Source organism: Sinocyclocheilus anshuiensis, unplaced genomic scaffold, assembly GCF_001515605.1.
Source record: "Sinocyclocheilus anshuiensis isolate Anshui unplaced genomic scaffold, SAMN03320099.WGS_v1.1 scaffold447, whole genome shotgun sequence".
Lineage (NCBI taxonomy): Eukaryota > Metazoa > Chordata > Actinopteri > Cypriniformes > Cyprinidae > Sinocyclocheilus > Sinocyclocheilus anshuiensis.
Window position 1 is genome coordinate 4,588,874 of NW_015552615.1, and position 20,668 is coordinate 4,609,541.

At 34.9% G+C, this 20,668-nt stretch overlaps 2 protein-coding genes across 2 annotated transcripts in view; one reads left to right on the top strand and one right to left on the bottom strand.

Moving 5' to 3' along the window:
• The window catches only part of tspan2a (tetraspanin 2a), a 34,252-nt gene extending 19,382 nt beyond the window's left edge, over positions 1-14,870 (top strand). Inside the window, exons 2-8 of the mRNA XM_016457241.1 lie at positions 3,971-4,073; positions 10,387-10,484; positions 11,030-11,104; positions 11,202-11,285; positions 11,385-11,450; positions 13,945-14,028; positions 14,379-14,870. Coding sequence (XP_016312727.1) covers positions 3,971-4,073; positions 10,387-10,484; positions 11,030-11,104; positions 11,202-11,285; positions 11,385-11,450; positions 13,945-14,028; positions 14,379-14,444 — 576 coding nt within the window. The 3' untranslated portion in view covers positions 14,445-14,870. The remainder of the gene's footprint in view (positions 1-3,970; positions 4,074-10,386; positions 10,485-11,029; positions 11,105-11,201; positions 11,286-11,384; positions 11,451-13,944; positions 14,029-14,378) is intronic.
• An 848-nt stretch (positions 14,871-15,718) lies between these two features.
• LOC107666100 (mitochondrial glutamate carrier 1-like) overlaps positions 15,719-20,668 on the bottom strand; it is a 9,200-nt gene continuing 4,250 nt past the window's right edge. Inside the window, exons 3-10 of the mRNA XM_016457240.1 lie at positions 20,462-20,587; positions 20,016-20,071; positions 18,086-18,176; positions 17,877-17,995; positions 17,497-17,686; positions 17,257-17,411; positions 17,091-17,166; positions 15,719-16,973 (exon numbers count right to left, since the gene is read on the bottom strand). Coding sequence (XP_016312726.1) covers positions 16,814-16,973; positions 17,091-17,166; positions 17,257-17,411; positions 17,497-17,686; positions 17,877-17,995; positions 18,086-18,176; positions 20,016-20,071; positions 20,462-20,587 — 973 coding nt within the window. The 3' untranslated portion in view covers positions 15,719-16,813. The remainder of the gene's footprint in view (positions 16,974-17,090; positions 17,167-17,256; positions 17,412-17,496; positions 17,687-17,876; positions 17,996-18,085; positions 18,177-20,015; positions 20,072-20,461; positions 20,588-20,668) is intronic.

Consider the following 20,668-nt stretch of genomic DNA (forward strand, 5'->3'; position numbering starts at 1 on the left):
CAAAACAGTCAATGAAGACGAAGAAGAGAATGATGTGTGCTCCCGGCGCCTATTTATACTATAGTCGCACCGGTAGCGACGTCATGGCTGTCGCCGGCCAACGAGTTGGTGTTTTTTCAATGTATGCTTCAGACACGGGTCACGACGAGGCGTTCCCCCATAGTGACCCCTAGAGGACGCAGTGTCTCGTTCCCTACTCAGGGAACCATGGTTACATAAGTAACCTGAGACGTTATGTATGTACACTCAAAGTCTATTAGAGAACAATACTTAAAATTACGACTGTTTTTATATTTTATTGGTGCTTTTTATCCTTTTTGTAGCTTGGCAGTATAAATCACCTTTCTGTTTTGTTGTATGAAAAAAAATGGAGCATAGACACACTGTGCTTTTGTGTTTTATGGTAAAGAAATAGTACATTTGACTTACGTAGCATTGAAGGTTTATATTTGATCAGTTCTCGCATTCCCTGAGAATCAAACCCATGACTTTGGTGTTGCTAGTGCCATCTTTGAGCTACAGGAATGCATTATTTGGATACATATGCATTATTATTGATGGATAAAATGTAATGTAAATAATTGATAATAAAATTATAAAAAATTATTAGGGATGCACCGATACCACTTTTTCCAGTACTCGCCCGATACCGATACTTTTATTTTTGGTACTTGCCGATACCGAGTACCGATACCAATATTTTCATTGCATTTGTACATTTTTACAATATCGGTTACAGAAACCAAATGAGTATGTATAATGTTAGTTGGTTAACTTCATTTATCAAATAGATACAGTCAAACCAAAATTTATTCAGACACCTTCAACATTTCTCACATTATCACAGTTTATTCGCTATAGTTTAGAAAATGGTAATAAAATATGACAAGAACTCAGAGGTAAACTGTGTCAGAACAAATTCAGCTTGATAATGTCAGATAACTTTGATAGAAAGATATATAATGGATTACAATAAATCAAAAATTATTAATACAGCTGTCAGTATTTACACAACTATCAATACTTTGTCGGCTGACCCTTAGCCTTAATGACAGCATATAGTCCGCTATAAATCTCCTAACTGTGATATTTTCATAAATAGAAGTCGCGTTTTTTTCATCTGAAACGTGCATCGATTTATTTTCCAAAGCCACTCATATAATGCAGAAACACTCGCACCGCCGCACGCTCAATCCACTCAGCGTGATTTGCTTACCAGCTGGCGCAAATCAGCTATACAGGCATTAATACTGAATGTTTTATATTCATTGCATACATATACTTCGTAGACATCTTTAATATCTAATAACTCCATTCTGCTGTCTGTTGTGGTAGTTCTTTGTCTGAATATGGCACTTATTATCACATGCTGTGTGGTATCGACGTTTGGTATCGGGGCATTTTAACGAGTATGAGTACGAGTACAGGAGCTCAGTATTGGGCCCGATACCAGTATCGGTATCGGTGCATCCCTAAAAATTATAATGTTGTCTAAATGTATACATAAGCCAGCAGATCTTTTAATTAGATTGGATTTGTTATTTTAGTATTATTTATGCACTGTTGTAGTATTTATTAATATTTTTTAAAAAGTTAAATTTTCAGTTTCAGTTTTTTAAAATTTGTCAAATTAAAAAAAAAATTTTTTAAATCCCTGACAATTTTCAAGCGACAGCTGAAAACTCATCTCTTTCGAAGCTACTTGACTTCATCATCATCATTATAAAAAAAAAATAATAATTCTCTCTCTTTATTTATTCCTTCTCTTTCTAGCTTGTACTTATTTGAACAATGTCTAGAAACTTGGTATTACAAGCACTTCCTGTATCTGTTTGCCTCTTTAAGAAGAATCGCTTTATGTATCCCCCAATTGTAAGTCGCTTTGGATAAAAGCATCTGCAAAATGACTAAATGTAAATGTAAATGTAAATGTAAAATTGTAGTAATTTTGTCATGTGCTTTTGCCATGTTTATTAGGATTTTTTTCTCGTTTTTTTATATTTCTATATAAATTTTATTTTGTTTAATTTTTCATTTCAGTCATTTTAGTACTTCAACTTCAACTTATTTTATTTCAGCTAGTTGCCCAGGCAGCATTTCTTTCATTTCTTCTCTTTAATTTCTTTCATTTTAGTTTCTAATGAATTATTTAAAGTTTTTATGATAGCTTCATTTCTGTTTTAGTTTACAACAACACTGCATCAGATAAAGCATAATTTCCTGCATTTTATTTTCCATTTGAAGCTGATGTGAAAGAAGTTATTTTAAAATCTCTCTTCAGTCTTCAGTCTTGGTTGTTTGAATTCACACAAAAGTCATAGGAACCGTTTAAAGAGCACATGTAACTCCTCCTTCTCCTCATCACACTGTGATTTTGTTACTGCGCTAATAGTCACATTAGATTGGCTTAAACTGTTAGTGTAAGATGTAATGTAGGACAGTGGCGTCAGTCATTGGTTATCTGTAGAGTGGTCTCACTGCGCTGGACAGCAAGGCCTTTGTCTTTGAGAGGGCAGGCAAAAAAAGAAGTGGGTCGTTGTCCTGTGCCGTTTTATGTCCTGGTGTTGCATCGGGTGGGCATGAGGGGGCAGGGGATGGCACCGGGGGATATGAATGCCAGCAGGACAAGCCTGTCAGACTGGCACAGCCTGTCTGTTGATCATAGAGATGGGCACCATAGGAGACATACAGTGGCCCTAAAACTATTTAGATGCTCAAATTACACTAAAACAACATGCTTGATGCTAAACCTTTTCTCAAAAAAATTTTCTGAATTGCCTTTACAATTATCACCTGCTCTATTGAATCCCATTCCCACCAAATGCTTTGTTAAATCGGAATTATGACATAAAGTAAAAATTGAGATACTAAGACATAATTATGAGATAAAACTCTATGAATTCTAAAACGAATTCTAACATAAAAAGTCATGGGACATTAAAAGAATTGACATAAAAATACAAAATTATGACAAAAATGTAGAATTATGTCATAAAAAGTCAGTTATGACATTAAAAGTAAAAATTATTTGAAAGTCATAACATAAAGGACAATTTTTAACATGAAAGGTCATGACATTTTTTCTTTTACATTTTTTAAATGTAAAAATTAATAGATTATGACAGAAATCTTTAATGTCATAAATGCGACTTTATCACATAATTTTAAGTTTTTGTCATAATTTCAACTTTTTATCATAATTATAACTTTGTGTTTTTAGTATTTTTACATATTATTATTTGCCATTTCACAAAACAAGACAAGAAATTATGAGATGCAAGTCAGTTATGGTATTAAAAGACAAAATTATGAGACGTTTTATGTTTTTATGTTTTTTTTTTATTTTTTACAATGATTTTGACTTTTAATATCATACATTTCTATCTCATAATTTTGACATCAAAAGTTAAAATTATGAGATAAAGGTAATTATGTCATAAAATTCAGACATTTCTCTGAATATTATTTTCAGTTTTTGTCATGATTTCAACTTTTTATCATTATGAATTCACAAATGTAACATTGCAGATTGAGACTGATTTAACTGAGCTAACATGAACTGTAGTCTTACTGGAAAGGATAAATATTTGTAAATATAAATGTATGTTTCCCTTTGACTTGATAACTAGGAGGCAAAAGGACTTTCTGGTGTCCTTTCAGATGGACAAATGATTGTTTCTAGTATCACAATAAAGAACTTTATCTTACAGAATTTCAATCAATACTCTATTTTAGTCAAGGTCATCCCTCAAGTTACGGTGATGGGCAAAATACAAAGTATCTTGTTCTCAAAGTCAAACCCAGCATTCGTGTGTTTGTACTTAAATAGACCTTTGCAGAATGTGAAATCAGTGACATGGAGTAAACCAGCAAATGTCACACAAACAGTTTTTTCCACTTGTTAACACTGATCTAATGAAGTGGTGATTTTTCCCTACATGTTTCTGATTTGTTTCACTCTTGTTTGCAGCTGTCGGGCTCACTGGTGTTGGCTGTGGGATTATGGTTGAGGTTTGACCCAGACACGGCCAACCTCTTAGCCGAAAATGATGCCCCTGAGCACTTCTTCATTGGTGAGTTGGAAAAGAACGTTAAAGCCCACGTCAAATGTTTACATTACAGCTTTTGTAGGTTTCATAAACTGTATAAACCTAAGCCATAATATAGTGTCAGGAATGCAGACTTGCAGGGGTTATTTGGGGAGGAAATGGGCCATGTGTATATCTGTGAATGAGAGAAACTGTAAAAAAAAAAAAAAAAAAGGCCATGTGACAGACATATAAAATGACCAAACAAAGATTCCTTTCTTTTTCTTCATCATTTAGGAATGGGTTTATTTAAAACCGTTTATACCACAATAATAGACTGACATAGAGAAAAAAAAAACATGCAAGAAAAATAATTGCACAGTAGTGTTGGCCAGGATTATTTACTATTTCAGTAATTTTGCTATGTATGTGCATTTGTCATTTTTATTATTATAGCTACTTTTTTTTTTTATTTCAGTTTCTGTTTTAGTAATTTTAGTACTTAAGCTTATTTAACCTTACGCTTCGAGTTAGATGCCAAGACAACATTTTTAATTCTCATTGTAAGTTTAACTGTTTCATGTAATATTTTATTTTATTTTATTTGTTCAGTTTCCAAAAATGATTTTACATAGGTTTAGTTAACAATCACAACTGAAAAACAGAACAAAATACTTTGTAAACATGTAACCTTTGTACCCTGCCTTCTGGATGTTGCATAAAGCCATCCAAGAGCTCACAAGATTGAGAAAAACTTATTTTTTGTGTGTGCAATATATCAGACAGACGCTGAATAATCATTAAATACTTCCCTTTTTTTTGCTTGAACATGCTAAATTTGCCAATATGCACTACATAATGGGATATGTGTTGTTATGATCATCTGGCATTTATTAGTTCTACCATGGTACTTTATCTATATTATCAATCACAAAGCACAGAAACCGTCATAAGGAAACCCATACATTGCAGTTTCATTCATACAAGCACAACACCAACACACTATTAACTTCAACGGGCTTCACACTATAATCGGGCTTCAACGGCAATTTCAGGCTGAAATTTCCCATCTGCGTCATGGAGCCCTAATGGCCTCTGTAATGGCGTATCTGATATTGGTTCATTGGTCTTGTAGAGGACTGAAGCAGTAATTTGTTTATTTAAAAAGGTTAGTGGTCACTAGTTGTAAAATAGTGTTTAAGGATAGTTATTTGCTCATTTATAATCCGGCATCCTGATGTTTTTTCTGCTCGTGGTAGCAGTGAGATGATGTATATTGGCCTCTGGTGACTAGACTGCGGTCCTGAGCTGCATTTAAGCGCTCATAATGGACAAACTACTACTTTGCAAGTGCTAACCACAATGATTATGAAGCAAATTGCAATACTGGGTCATTAAGTCTTGACATCATATGCTCAGATACCCAGAAACTGAGCAGTTAGGTTAATCAGCACTGCTATAATCTTAAGCAGAAATGTTTCAATAATATGAAAAAGGAGAAGTGAGAGAAGCTCTGTGGATCCATCGCTGATACACAAGATAACAAGCATTTCTTGGCAATATACTTATACTTGGAACAAACAGTTTCTACCCAGAAACGGAAGATGTATCACTTGGCAAACAACTATGTGCTATGAAGCTAATGGAGCAGATGCGTAGCGACAAAAACAGGAAGCAAGATGGAGAATTCAACAAAATACAACAAAATAATATACAGATGTGTGCGTCTGCTTTTTAAACTATACATTTTATTTTTAAAACATTATTTATTAGGGTGTAGCGGTTCACAAAATTCAAGGTTCGGTTCGATACGACACAGGGGTGTCATGGTTTGGTATGTTTTCGATACAGCAAAAACAAAGAAATGCCAGACAAATTTCCTTGATTTTTATTTATTTTTATTATTAAAATATATTTATTTTTTATTATTAAGACTAGTATCATATGATCTTAAAAATATTTTAGACTTTGGAAGGCCTTTTGACTTTTGCCGTTTATCTAATTTGTATTTGTATTCGTTTTGTTAATAAATTAAACATTCTATGTTTAATGTAAGTGAGTTTGTCGTACTCTTTTGATGTTGTCAATTCAATCAATTGACCCCAAAATGCAGCTAGTTCGAAAGTGAAAGTAAAATGCGCATAAGCATTTACAAGCTATTTAAAAGCGAATGAAAGTGAGGAAAAGAGGGAAAACTCTAACGAACTACCTCACCGTCACAACCTGGAGTACATTATATTTCACACACTTTAAGCTCTTTTTTCCCCCAAATTTAATAGAATTACTCCAACGAATTGTTCGGTTTGTAATGCGTACCAAACCGAAAGTCTCGTACCGAATGGTTCAATACGAATACGTGTATCGCTACACCTCTATTATTTATACATTATTATTTTAATTTGATATTTGAATAGTTAACACTGGGATCTTTTATTTACATATTAAACACAGCATAACTCAGACTTCTTATTTAACTAAATACATTTTAGATGTAGATTTGGGTATCATGTGAAACGCAATATTTACCAGATACAAATTGCACTTATTTTAGCCACAGAAGTGGTGTTAGATTGTGATACAACGGATGATTGCGTTTAAGTGAGGTAAAAACCTAACATTAAAGCATTTTTTTTTTCCTGTTTTTGAAGTAGTATAATATTAGAAACTAAGTCTTGCTGGTGCAACAGTTTAATCTGTATTTGTGAAGATTTACTCAATTTAAATATAGGCACATATGTCTGTAATTAAATTTTGTATTTTACTTTTGTTATTTTTTTTAATAGTGTAAGTGAAATAAGACCCAACAAAATGCATTTTGGTCTAATTCTATTTAACCAATAAGATACCAATATATCGCAGACGTTAAAATATTAATTAAATAAGTGTCATCCTTCTGCTAGACAATGAAGTCATATATTTCTGCCTAGTGCTAAAGTTAATAGTTTGCCTCTGTATTTTGTTTTTTATATAGCAGCATTGCATCATATCTGTTGCTATATTATGCATTTTAGCAACAATGACTGGAACAATCAATTTTACAATAACAGTTGAAAGCTGACAGCCTGTGATCTTCCAGTAAACATCTTTACAGATGAGTCAAAGCTTTCCATGTGCTCATCTTTTTGCTTTTCTTGTTCTGGCGTCATTGCTAAACAACAATTGCCCATTTTCCGTGCTCTCAAGTCATGAGCAACTGAATTGCCTGAGTCCTGGCATGTTTAGATCTCTGCCCATTTAGAGATGTTCAGTGTTTGTGTTATAAGGAGGGCAGGAGGGCTGTTTATATGAAATGCCAGCATGTTTTCCATCCATTCGGCAATTAGGAAGTCGAGTAGTGAGGGCTTGGTGTTTTTAGCTTGCTGAACTCACAGAGGACTCGTGTCAAATCTCCTTTGTCCTGTCCTCGAAAACAACATTATTTTCTCCCTCGGGGATTAATTATTGTGTGTTGTGACGAGTATCTTCCCTGAGCCTTAATAAAACCTCAGTAAAGCTCCAGTGCTGTGCTTTTTGGAAAGCCGTCTGGTCTTCTTGTCTCCTTGGAGGATGGAAATGTCATATCTGAAATGTAAACCTGTGTTTAAGGGTGTAAACATGTTTGAAACGCTACATACTGCTGGCTGTTAAACGACAGGGATTGTAGTATATTTAGGCCCTCTGATTTTGCTCTAGTTGATCTTTTTTCCATTAATTAGTTTGGCCCTAGCTTGTCTAAAGTGGCTCTGAGTTGGCGGCGAGGGAAAGCAGTTGCTCGCGAGGGAGATTGCTCCATCCTAGCAACGGCGTCTCGAGTGACTGTGGCACACAGACGTGTAAGCGCCCTGCGTCTGGGGTGACTGAATTGTTGCTATGGTGAGTTACCTGGCAAGAAGAGGAGAATGACAAGAAGATCATGAAGATCCTGTAATCATGAATGTCCAGAATAGATCTGAAATGTTATGTCTTTAACTACAGCTTTACATTTTCTGAAGAAAATTAGAGTGGCATCGACACAATGCTAAAGTGTTGTGTCAGGGCATGACTAGGGAGTGTTTTGTTTGTCGGTTTTCAGGTCTAAAGATATACATTTGGTGGGTCTCTAAAGAAAAGCACCCAGCAATGATATTCTCAAGTAACTTCTATAATGTTTTCTTTGTATACTTAATTAACTTATTAAATAACAGCCATTCATTCTCAAGTGAAAAATGTGTAGCTTAACAATTACAAAGCCCAAAACAAAAATGAATATTCATTTTTAACTATTAGCCTATACAACAACTTTGCATAAATATAATGGAATACTAATAATGATGATGACAGTGATGAGGATTATTATCGTCATCATCATTATTACTATTATTAATACATTATATCTGTGCTAAGTTTAGCACAAATATAATTAAATTTTTGCATCCTAACAATAATAATTTAATCAATTATTGCAATTTTTTTTTTACTATTTTGCAAAACATTTTTGATTAGCAGAGTAATAAAACAACATAAATTATGAATATTTTATTAATAATGACAAGAAAATAATAACAACCAATAAATCTTTGCATTAATATAATAATATAAAGTAACAACAAAATTAAATAACAACAATAATGTTTTTTGTGTTTTTTTAATAAACTGGTCTTTTGTTCCTGGGATGTTGTATAGCTGCATAATTCATCATTTCTTAGAGCATCAAGTGGATGTTAACAGTAAATTGAGACTGTTAACAGACTGTGATTGAGATGACCAATGAAATTTGTGCTTAACTGGTTTGGGGGGAAAAAATCTCTCCGGTAAATACGATTATGGTCTCAGGGCACTGGTTGAGCTTGTGGTGTCTGTGTGTGTTGTGCACACAAAGACTGTTTGTTTCTGTTGAGCCGAGGCCTTTGACACGCTGCTTGTTGGAGACACGTGAGGAGACACATTTCACACAGTCTCAAACTTCTCTGCATACAAGATGCAAAACACAAGAATTGCAGTGTGATTTTATGCCTTGTGCTTTTGCGTGGGATTGTAGTTTGCATTGCGTGGGAAAGTACCGTAACACATAAGGGTGATTTTGATTTTGACCGTCTGTCAAGAAATGCCCACAGAACCTTTATACAATTAGAATCAGCTGCTTTCATTCTCAATCATCTAAAAATACACCTGGGTCCACATTCATAAACCATCATGAAGTGAGAATGCTGAGATAGACTGGTTTTACATCAGTGATCCTAGAAAACTGCAAAGTAACAGAGAGAACTAGATTGCACATCGAAGTTTAATAATAAAGGTTTGTTCATGTCTTTTACCTAATAGTTCTCTATATCAGCCATTTTTTTCATCCTTTAAGGTAATGAATAAGCTGCTTGTTTTCATTTTTTATTCACAGATTCATTTTTTATTCACAGAAACTAGAAATGGCAATATATTAAAATCATAATCATACATAAATAAAATTAAAATAATTACATAAAGTACTCTTTATGACCAATGAATGTAGGATTGTTAATGTTAACTAAAAATAAAAATATTATAAACATTTTTGTTAATTGAAATGAGGCTGAAATAAAATAAAATATAAATATTAGATGAAAAACAAAAAAAAAAGTAGCCTTGGTGTTGAAGCGCTAAGATAACTAACTGTAAATGAATAAAAACTAAAACTGAACTAAAAATAAAACTGAAATAAAAATAAATTAAACCTAAATAGTAATTTTTTAAAAACCCAGAAAAAAAATTACAAAAGTACATTAAAAAAAACGTACAAAAAATTTAATTTTATTTGAAATCTGAAAATATGACAATAAATACTAATTCAAAATATTAATAGAAAACTATTATAGTATATAAATAATAATAAAATAACACTGTAATTATTTGTACTCACAAATAGAATTTTCTCAGCAGTTTTTACATGAAAATAAAATATTTAATTAATTAATTTTTTTATTTATTTAATATTTAGATAGATAGATAGATAGATAGATGAGTGGACTGACAGATAGATAGATAGATAGATAGATAGATAGATAGATAGATAGATAGGGACAGTACAAAGAACATGAATCCAGCCGAAAAGCTGAAAAATATCCATTGTACATAGAGAATATAGCATATGCTAATTTGCATCTTAGAGCTTAGAGCTAAACATAAATAGAAAATATTATTTTCATTTATTTGCCCTTTGGTTGAAAACCACTATATCCACATTTGACATCCACATACTCACATTTTACAGTTGAAAATGAACAGATGATTTCATTACACAGGTCTTTTCATGTTCTGCCATCATCTGGTCATACAGTGAACTGCATGCTGGGATGTTTGTGGACTGAAGTTCGACTTTCAATAGACTAACTCTAAACATTACACTATACTCCTGGCTTCTCCTCAGCGGTGTACATCCTGATCGGAGCGGGAGGCGTCATGATGTTGGTGGGGTTCTTCGGCTGCTTCGGGGCCGTGAGGGAGTCGCAGTGTCTTCTGGGATCGGTGAGTAAGAACTACGCAACAGTAAATGAACAAAACACTGTTCCACCATCCCCATCTACAGCCTACATGCACACTGATTGTTGTGACTGCTTTAAAGCACCACTTTTGTGATTTCTTCAAGAATAAAACGGACCTTAGGCTCTGCTAGATTTTATTGGAAAGAGCACAGGCTAAGCCTTAGTTTGTTTATATGAAGATATTTATTTGTATTTGTATTTTTATTTTTTTTTAATTGGGATCAGTTTAGTTATTGGACTCCTTTTCATTTATAAACGGTATTAAATCTCATTTTGTAAAAAAAAAAAAAAAAACCTCATGAAATCAGTATCGTGAATCCTATCGCATTGTGAGTTGAGTGAATTGTTACGTCCCTAAAATGGACCCTGTTTACTTTCTCAATACATGTTTCTGGTCTGATTGTGCACAGCCCATCAGTTAAAATTATAAAATAAAATAAGTAATAACCCTATTGATATCCTGTGATATAATACTGTTGATTTGCAATTAGTATTGACAAACTAAAGTGAAGTCTCTTTGTTGTCTAGTTCTTCGCTTGCCTTCTTGTAATTTTTGGCGCAGAGGTTGCTGCTGGAGTCTTTGGCTTTCTAAATAAGGATAAGGTATGTCACACACTGTATCAATCATTTTATTGAACGTAAATATGAACATCTGTAATCTAATGATGTGATATGATCAGATACTCTCACATGTTTCTAGATCATTCAAGATGTCCAAAACTATTACCAGTCTTCTATGGAAAATGGCAATGGGACTGCTATTGTATCCATGTATCACAATGTGGTAAGGCGAGCTTTTGTTTTACAGGCAGTTAGTAAATGATCTGTGGCTATAGTGGCAGTATCGTCATCATCTTCTGACATTTTTGTTCTTCTTTCACAGCTTGAATGCTGCGGGTCTGAGTCCTCTCCGTCTTCTGGACTGTGCATTGCTGAAAGTCCTGTCACTGTATGTTCAAATGCACCATCTGTTTTTGAAATATGTATTTGAACACAGATCTGAAGGAATCTCTTGAGTTAGTTGAAGGGAGTCATAATTCAAAGCCTTAAATTTCCTTTTGACACATGATCCAAAGGCAGGTCATCTGAGAAGTTTTTCATCCATAATTACGTCTAGGGCTGTCTACGATTCTTCGATTAAATTCGAGCACTCGATTATAATAAATCCTCGACTGCATTTTGCCCGTGTCGTTTAACCGGTAAAATGTGTGGCACATTCCACGGACGAGAATCCATGAAAAGCATTATTAGACCGTTTTCTAAAGCTGCATGAAATATTAAAAATCATAAGAAAGCATACTGCTGATTTAATATGCGCTTTATTTATACGCGTGTAGGTTACGTGCATCTCCGAGCGGCTCACAGTAAATGCTGCTCCACACAAACAGGTATTATTTACATGCATAAAGCGTCTCAAACAAATCTCTGCAAATGCTGTGAGTCTGAGTTGCTTATAATGTTCATCTGGGAACAATGTGCAGCATCTTATCAGATTTATAAGGTAAATCATTTATAAACCTATGCCAACATCTTTCTCAATATGCGAACTGTTCATCACGCACCCTCGCACTGAGTTTGCATGTTCTGATGTCCACGTTCTTGTTCAAGAAAGGACAGTGGCTGTTTCATTTCTATAATAAATAAGTGGCCAAATATTAAAGATTAAGTGGACATTTGAATTATATGTTGTTTGGTCAATATCAAACAAGGATTAGATCGCACTGTAAAGTGTAAAGACATTTGTGAGGCTGTTGGCGCCCTCTGCAGGCATTTGATATAATACATAATGCCCATAAGTTATAATTATGTTTTATTATATTATGTATTTTAACTGTTTTTTTTTTTCATTAAAACCATATGATTACTTGCTTTTGATATGCTTATATCTTACATCTTGATGTCTTATTTGAACAAATTATTATTGCCTCATTGCTATTATATATGTATTTTAAGTCATTTTAAAGTCTATTGTTCACTTAGGTTTATTTTTATTACCACCAAAAAAATAATCTGATTACTCGATTAATCGTCAGAATAATCAACCAATTACTCGATTACCACGATAATTGTTAGTGACATCCATAATTGTGTCTTTATAGGCCATGAAGCTTATTTTGTTTAAAAAGTAAATATGTATTTTTTTGTCCAGAGAAAGAAAATTTTAGCCGTTTTCCCCCATGTATATTTGCAGCACAAGCCATTGTGTGTCAACCAGGCACAAAGCTTTTTAGTGCTGTTTTGACTCACAAGCAGGACATGTTTCAGACTGAAGTGATGAGTAGTTCTGACACAGGCCCTTAGATGGCGCCATGTTGTTCTGCACGGTGTATAAGGGAGCGAGGGAGGGAGGGGTGCGGGACACAGAACAGTGGAGTGAGGAGGTAAGAGGGGCTTAGAGAGAGAAATGAAGCAGACAGTGGCAAGATGTCCCATGAGTCACTTGATCCGATAAGCCCACAGGGGCACAAAGGCGCCAGTTTTTTTTTATTTATAGCAGGCGGGAAGACACATTGATCGGCTGAGAAACATGATGTCACATTGTGCTTCAGTTGTCAAGTTCCTGCTGTCAGTTGATCCCAATCAGCAAAGCACATTAGAGAAAACCAAACCGCAGCAGCATGTTTACACAGTGTTTACAATGGCTAAAGAGGATTGAAATTAACTATTAAAATATATTTTGTGCACCACAACTATTAGCTGCAGCCCTGTGTGTGTGTGTGTGATATAAAATATAGCAATATTGTGAAATATTTTTACCATTTAAAATACGTGCTTTCTATTTTAAAATATTTTCAAATGTAATTCATTCTTGACGCAAACTGAATTTTCAGCATCATTACTCCAGTCTTCAGTGTCACATGACTTTTCAGAAGTCATTTTAATATGCCGATTTGCTGCTTAAGAAATGTTGAAAACAGTGGTGCTGCTTAATATTTTTATGGAAACCGGAATACATTTTTTTCAGGATTATTTGATGAGTGGAAAGTTTAAAAGAACAGCATTTATTTGAAACAAATCTTTTGTGACAATGTAAAAGTCTCACTGACTGCTTGCAAAAATTAACTTAAAAACAAGGTGTTATTTGGTGTGCAGTCAAATCGCTCATTATTTTCTTTTTTTATTTTAATTTAAACAATCATAAAATAGTCAGTGCCCATATCTGCATAATTTGGCAGGAAACACGGTTGTGCATAACAATGATTTGTACATAGTTCAATTCCTAAATAAGCAATTCAATAATCAATTACAATTGTTGGTTATAAAACATGCATATCTCTGCTATCTTTGATAGTGGTTCATCCAATCAGATTTCAGAGCCAGAGCTATTCATTTTCTAATCAGTAGAACTGAACCGATGTTGTGTATGTATGCTGTTGTTGTAACATTATTACACTACATCAGTTTGCCACACTCAACTAATGTTCTTTTGAAATATTTTCAAGGATTGTAACACAGCTATAGAAGACTTCTTTAACGAAAAACTCTTCATAATCGGATATGTTGGCATCGGCATTGCTGGAATTATGGTAACAAAATGCATACAAACTTCTTTTTGTGAAATGTGCTTGAAAAGTCTGGTCAAATGTATTTGTATGGTGATTTTCACAGTGCATTGTTTCAGAGCAGCTTTACAGAAAATTAAGATGTTAAAGGATATTATATCTTAGTATCTTAAGTGTGTGTGTATATATATTTGTGGAAAAGTATATACAAAATGTGCATGTTATCTTTAATATTAATGATACTTGATTTTATATTTTATAATGCAGTGACCTTCATATGTACATGTGGCTTAAGTGTTCAAATGCTTTTTGGGAACACTGTAGCCTATATTTGTCATATTTAACATTTGAACATTCCCTCTCTGTTTTGGCAGATAATTGGCATGATCTTCAGCATGGTTCTATGCTGCGCCATTCGGAACAGCAGAGAAGTTATTTAGGTTCCTCGCGGTTCCCCTCTCACCCAGTTGGACTGTTTCAAAGCCCGCCGTCTTTGACCTCATCAGACCATCACATTCAGGCTCGGGAAACGGGTGGAGGAGCTCCCATGAGGCAGTGTGGGTCTTGTGGTACTGTTTTGTGAACAGCGTTCTATCTCTGATTGTTTCTGTCTTTTCTGTTACTTGCATTGTTTGATGATGACCTCCACTGCATGGACTGCTACTGTAACCGCATTAACCTTTACATTTATTTTGTCTTTATTTATTACTGAACCATCATCACAAGGGGGAAACTTCACAGTGTACGTCTTGCTTTTTTCAAACTTGAGCCTTCAGTTCAGACTTTCACAGTGAACGGGACATTTACTTGCTGATGTAAATAAGCTCTCTGCTGCCTCACTGATCGACTACTTTTCATGTTTTTTTTTAATGTTATATATTGTGTGAACTAGACCAGGTTTTTGTGCTAATAGATAATGGGTCATATGTTTGTGTTTTGCTGGTTATTAATATTTGGTTATTGTAATTTTGCTTTGAAAAATGAAGCTGAGAAGCAGATTGAGTCAACAAAGTCAACATGAACTTTTAATTTCATAACATTTCAAGTTTTATAGTGAAAGGTTCATCAGTGCATGGTTTTCCAAACAAAACAATTAGCTTCATAATTTTATCAAAACTTAACTTGCTCTTTTTCTCTGAAACAGCTTTTTGACCTCGCTCCTGTGCTATTGGTTAATATTAACCAAAAAAAACCATCAGTTTAGGCTACTATCGTAGGCCACATTTTTTAAATATTGCCAGTAGTAATTTAATGTTGATTAATAGTAATATAATAACGATTGCAGCAATAATAGCAAGAGTTGAAAAACGGGAGGAAACTCAACTTTCAACCTCCGTGTTCCAGACAATAAAAACCTTAAAATTGTTTGATTCATGTTGACTTTTTGAAGTGTCACTGGTTTAATCTTTTTTTTTAAAATCTGGTTAATGCATATTACTTTCCTTACTTGGCTGATTTTGAATCTGTAAAGTTCAAACCCCAGTTTTCAGGGAGATCAACAATACCACTGTAAAATTGTAAAAACATGTCAGAAGTAAATCTTCAACCATTTCCTCTTTTTCTAGCTTTTGCAGGTCTGTTCAGGAATGTGACCCACTAGTTTTATTGTTCTATGTGCCTTTATAACAGACGAAGCTGCATCATAAACGTTTGCAATTACAATATGCACATTTTTGGAGTTGCTCTTAACGTCAAGTAGTTTTTTTTTTTTTTAAACCGTTTCATAGCATCGTGTTGCATGTAAATGGCTTTGAAACAAGAAACTATGGTCATAGGGCATGAAAGCCTGAGCAACATTAAAACAGCGCTCACAAATAAACATTTGATTTATTTTTATTCATTTTTGTAATGTTGAATTAGACCATTGCATTAAACAGAAATTAATACATGTTGCATTGAGGCGTCATTGTAGGAAGATGTTAATACTGTCATCAAACAATCACAGCACTGAAACATACAGCCTTTTGCTCAAGGCCAGGTCCCTCAAACTTTGTGAAGTTTGTCTTTCATGTTAATTAAGGCAAACACATGTCCTGAAAATAATGACCTACGCTCTGGGATCAGAAATCCCTGGAAGCTAGTTGTAATACATGCTGATCCATGTAACAGAAAAGAAAAATAAACGCACGTCTTAAATAATTGCATAAATACGATATGCATCAAATGTTAGGCTGTTTTAGGTAGCCATTGCATACTTCATTTTTAGACTGCACCTTGTGTACCTTCACCAAAATCAGCTCAGAAACTGAAATGGACCATGATGTGCATCTGATGGAATGAAACGAAATGAAAGTCAATGGCATTCCCTAAAACGATGAACAATTTAGAGTTACAAGGTATGAAAGCTTTAAAAGCATTAAGTAACCCAATTGTTTAGACACTGAAAACAGTGACAGGAACATAAATACACAGAAATAAATGAATTGAAAAAAAAAAATGTAATACAAAAAGATTTGTAGATGAATTGAAAAAAAGTGTCAAGAAAAACAGTGTCATTACAGTGACACCAGTCTCCCTCATTGAGGGGAAACCTTCACATATGCTTCAAGAAAACGTAAGCACGTCAAGCACTCTCCTCCAGACATATCCTTACCAATAAGCGCAAAACACTGGCCACAGCCCATCAAATAAGCCTGTAAACAAACCATAGAGGAAATGTGGTAAGGCTGGAAAAAACTCACAGTAACTTAACCAGAGCAGAAGTTGTCGTTCTCTCGACAACTCTACCATCTTGATTAATGTTTATCTTCTCTTGTAAATGTACAGTTGGTTGTGTAGCTGCCACAGTCTGAGAGGTACTGGGGTCTGTTCAGTCAGAGATTAGCTTTAGGGAGGACTGGCTCATGATAAACTCTCCCACGCCGATGAAGTACATGACCTGTACGATACCGAACAGTGGCGCGATGACTAGAGCCCTGCAGCATGCTCCCTTCAGGAAAGCAGATGGCCCTTCTCGCTTCATGATCTTGCTGTAAGAATGAAAAAACAAGCAAAGGTCACACACTGTAGATGATATACTCACATTCCAGAATTACAAATCAGTTAAATCGTAACATTTAAAACACATTATAGGACTAATGCATTACCCGAAACAGTCAATTATGCCACTGTAGGTTTCCTCGTTGGCTCCTTTGCTTAGAGACTGCAGCCTGGTCTTAACCACTGCCAAATAAGATAAAAAATGGTGAACATGCATTTTTTAAAAGGTGTAAAGGTGAAAAAGGGCTAAAGAGGACCAAAAACAACTTTTACCATCACATGGGTTAACGGCAACAGCAGCTGTGGAGCCTGCGACACATCCAGAGATGAATGACCAATAAAATGGTGCAGCCTCATCAGGGGAGGGCTTACCCAGCTTGTTCAAATTTGCAAAGAGAGGGAAGTAGATGACCGAGAAAGGTACATCTCTGAATAAAAGAAAAAGAAAAAAAACTCATTACTATGAATGTTTGCATTTAGTGTTGTTACAGTAAAAATTTTACAACGCATTACCTCAATAGTGTTGCACCAAGGCCTTTGTAGAGCCCCTGAATGCCTTGAGTGTGCAGTAACTCTCTTGCGATCTGGGTGGCAGATGGGTGAGGTGAGGTGTTGGGCACCACATTGTAGGAGCGACTCAACACTGTGTTTGTGGTCGCCAGTCTATTGGGAGGAATGATGCATGGTTTTCTCTGCTGAGTGGCTGTGAAGATGATCGGAAAGTTGTTACTACAGCTAAATGACTGAGTGAGTAATACAACTACACTGTACTCATAATATTGCAAAACAACCCCAACAAACATTGATGCCAAATGACACAACTGACCAATAGAATCAAGAATACTCAATAGGCTAGATTTTATCGCTTCTTTAAGCGCAAAAAGGAAACCTACCTAGTCTCCCAGCATCCTGTAGTTGAATTTTCAGCATCTCCATAGGAGTAGTGACGATAACCTGGCACATGCCCGCAGCACATCCAGCCAACATCTCTCTAAATACAGTCAGCCCTCTCCTGTAACAAACAAGGACATGATTATAGATGTATATTTTATAAGAACTGCATTTGAACAAGCACTAATAAGTGCAGCAGTAGCTAACGTACCCATCTTTGGAAAGGTGGCACCGGAAGAAGTCATTGGCAGCCAGTTTGATGGCCTTCTCAGGAGTGACCAGGGTAAGATTAACCGCAGCGCCTAAAAGACAAACAAACAGAGGGTTAAAGAAAACTACATCCCAACTGATCACAGATCAGCAAATACACATTCCCCACCACCATCAAACCAGAGATAAATCTACAACATGACCTTATCAAATACCATTTAAACAGATAAAAATGCTACTAACAGACTAAGAATATAAGCAAAGCTTATGAGAGAACTGTGAGCTGATGATGGAGGGGGATTTGACAATGTGAACAAAACCAAAAAATTAACTAGTTATATAAACAAATAGAGTGGACAGAAAAATAGGATAGAATATTCAGATAAATGTAGTGAAACAAAAATGAATGCAGGCACATTCCAGAAAGAGAGTGACATTAGGGTTGTGCAGTATCACGGTAAATAATAGAAGAGAAATGTATCAGCAGGTAGATTTTGCTGTGCTGTTTATGCAGTGATTAATCTGCAAACAACAGAGAGAAATACAGCCTATTCTCCAAACAGCTGCTTATATTAAAAACAGCTTTGTGTAGTTTTGATGTGTTGCACGTGCAAACTGTAGTTTTAATATTAGTCATCTGATGTGAGGTCACAACAGCTCCAAATATTATTTATAATGTAAAAAAATAACGTAATTTTTTATAATTTATTTATAATAAAAAAAGACAAAGCAGATAATGAGCGTAAGTGATGATGATGAATATCCAACAAAACTTTCTAGATGTTAACAGAACATGGCAAGATGGGTTAGTACTGACTGAATGAGACAAGAGCAAGGACAGTGAAGAAAGTGGAGGAGAAAAAAACAACAACAAAGAAACAAGAAGCACAAAAGTAAATATCAAAATTCAACAATTATGTATAAATAAAACAAAAATTGGTGCCTAATTGTAATAGAGCAGTGTGAGTAAGAACCATGATAAATGATTTGCCTCCAGCGTGGCTGCGCCTTATCGGCTAGCCTTCACTATCCCAGCGGGGACCCATGTCTGTAACATGAAAAACACAGATGCAAACAACAGCATTCCTCACAGAAATGGAGACCCGGCACAAAACACCGACTCCAATCTCCTCCAAACTCTACAGATAACACTCTTCAAGGATACTTATAGTGGTCTACTGAATAACTGAAGCCAAACAACCGATCTACCAAATGTAGTAATTACAACATGTTTGATTTGCTTCATTTAAAAGTAACCCTCTGATGCATTCATTATTAAATCTAAAATAAAAAAAAGTTTCTTCATACTTTAAAACACCATAAAACCATGTCCTACTTATGAGTACATTATTTTCTTGAATTTAAAATAAGTATTTTGAGAGATTGATCCATTAACATTATAAGCTAATGGTTAAATATAATGGGTAAATATTATAGCTACTTATGCAAGATGTGCTGTCAAGAATAAGCACAGTCATGTAGAATTATGGCTGAAGGTCAAATAAAAATCACCCCAAGGTGGTTTGGACATAAATGGTTAAAATGCCACTATAAGTGCACGCCATGCATCAGAGGGTTAAAAAATAAAGGGTTATGTACTACTCTAGGCTGTCATTGTGGCCATTTACCAACACAACGTGTAGTCTGAACAGTTAAAAAAAAAATTAAAGTTGAACTAAGAATTCTGTATACGTTGGGAAAGTGCTTAAATATTGCTATTTCAGTGCTACAAATAGCAAAAAAAAAATTATTAGTTTGAATTTAACTACCACCAGCCAAGCTATTCTAGTTCATTCTCCAAAGTCATATGGACTGGATTCCTCAAGTCTATTCAGGTGTACCCATCATGCCATGTAAGAGGCTATACTAATCTAAATAGAGTATAATTATACATTAAGTCACTTATGAATAAATAAAAGAGTGAATCTTACCTCTATACATGCCAAAGTATCCCTCAGATCGCACAGTTTTGATGAGGCAGTCAATCCTATAGGACAAACAGAGTTGTGTTAACATGGGTCAGCCTACTTCTGCTTTAACAAATTACCCTGTATTAGCAACAAAAGCCACGTGTGGTATGCTCAGTATGTTTACATCAGGCATGCGACATGGTGTGGCCTCAATCCTTATAAGGCTTTGCAGTGACCATAGCGGCTGAACAGTCATGTCAGGCGGAAACTAATGCCTGACCATGCATCACACATTCCACTAGGATTAACTACCAATGCATGGCTAATCAAATCAAAGTGAGGAATGACACAGCCATGAAACAAGCAGGAGTATCTAATAATAGTGTGTGTGTGAATTAAAATAGAATGTAAACGTTACAGGAATGAAGCATTGAGAAGTTTAAAGGAAAGTAGTGGAGAGCCCTTACATGCTCTTGTAGACTTGCTGGCCTTGTCTCTGGTTCTGGAGTCTGGTCTTGACCAAATCGATGGGAAACACGCAAGTGACCCCAACGATGCCAGCAACGCCACCATTAATCAGTTTGGCAGGGAGGCTAGAGGTGAGGGGGAAAAAGTAAAAAATGAATCGAAACAAGTAAAAAAAAAAATAAAAATAAAAAAAAATAAAAAAATTA